This window comes from Propithecus coquereli, unplaced genomic scaffold, assembly GCF_000956105.1.
Source record: "Propithecus coquereli isolate 6110/MARCELLA unplaced genomic scaffold, Pcoq_1.0 Scaffold70, whole genome shotgun sequence".
Classification (NCBI taxonomy): domain Eukaryota; kingdom Metazoa; phylum Chordata; class Mammalia; order Primates; family Indriidae; genus Propithecus; species Propithecus coquereli.
The window spans coordinates 4592874-4594152 of record NW_012153063.1 but is presented as its reverse complement, the minus strand read 5'-3'; the positions used below and the strand labels follow the sequence as shown (position 1 = coordinate 4594152).

Sequence of the window (1279 nt, the reverse complement as noted above, 5' to 3'; positions counted from 1 at the left end):
GATACATATGTATTATGTAGAAAATGCAGCTATGTAGAACAGACTGCTCACTGTAAGGCCAAAAATAAAGCTTTATCTTCTCCTTGTCCTGTTTACGTAATACAAATATTTTTTCTCTTTAAAAAAATAAAGTATTAAAATACAACCTTTTGAATTATGGAAGTCCCAAGGAAAGAAAACCCTCATACATTTAGCTGTGCTTAAAGAATAAAATCACCACATTTAAACAGATTAATAAAAACTGTTTGAAATTGATTTGTATCTTCAACAGCTGGAGGATGGTTGTTCTTCAGCCATTGGATGAACATAATTTGGGTGAAGAAGAGGTAAGCTGCCTTTCATTTCATGGAATAATTATACATTGTATATTATGAAGTCTGCTTATTTTGATGTTAAAGGAACTAAAGGAAAATATAAACCCTTTAAATTCTGCTGATCTTTTTCTTTTCACTTATGAAAGTTTTTCAAAACAGATATTAATTCAATTAGAAAAATGACATTTTTGTGCAAATCTGACTCAAAGATAATATATAAAGGAACTTTAAAAAGCAAAAATAAAATATACTACTTATTTAGATGAGCTTTTGAGATATTGAATTTATATGAATATTTACATTCATTCTCAGCACTAATCATATTTTTCTGCATGAGGAGATTTAGCCTCATTGACTCAAGTATACAGTGTCATTTTCGGAATCTTAGGGTCAATTTGCTTTTGAACTTTCAGACTACAGAAATGTGGTGCATATGTCATGTAATACCCATAAAGTCTAAGACAGTTCTTGTAACATTAATCAAACATTAATGTTTCTGTAGTTAAATATTCACAATTGGGATAAACACTAAAAAAAGCCTCATACCATATCAAATCAGGCTGTCACCAAATTATGAAAAACTTGTTTTTCAAGAATTTTGGATTTTGGAATTACTGGCAAGGAACTGTGGGCCTGTAAGGATAAAATTGCATTAAGACAAGAAAAATTATAGGGAAAAATACTGTATAACTAAACTAATTCCAAAGTGATGGTCTCTAGAAGCAGTATTATGTTGAAGACACTTGGTTTCTGCCGAGTAACAATCTTTCTGTGCCTGGTGGTCATGTTTTTCAACTACTAAAATTTACCTTTTAATGCCTTTTCCTCTTCTAATACACTCTTCCTTACTTCTGAATGATCCTAGCCAGGAAATCCAAATTCTTTAACACTACCAAAGTAGTTTTCCAGGTTAGAACTCCAGGCAAATCATTTATTAAATTAATTCTGATTTATCTCAGATAATC

General features: G+C 30.5%; 1 protein-coding gene across 1 annotated transcript in view; it reads left to right on the top strand.

Moving 5' to 3' along the window:
- KANSL1L (KAT8 regulatory NSL complex subunit 1-like) overlaps nt 1–1279 on the top strand; it is a 151685-nt gene that overhangs the window by 134212 nt on the left and 16194 nt on the right. The window contains 1 exon segment of the mRNA XM_012661214.1: nt 272–326. Within this exon segment, the coding sequence (XP_012516668.1) occupies nt 272–326 (55 nt within the window).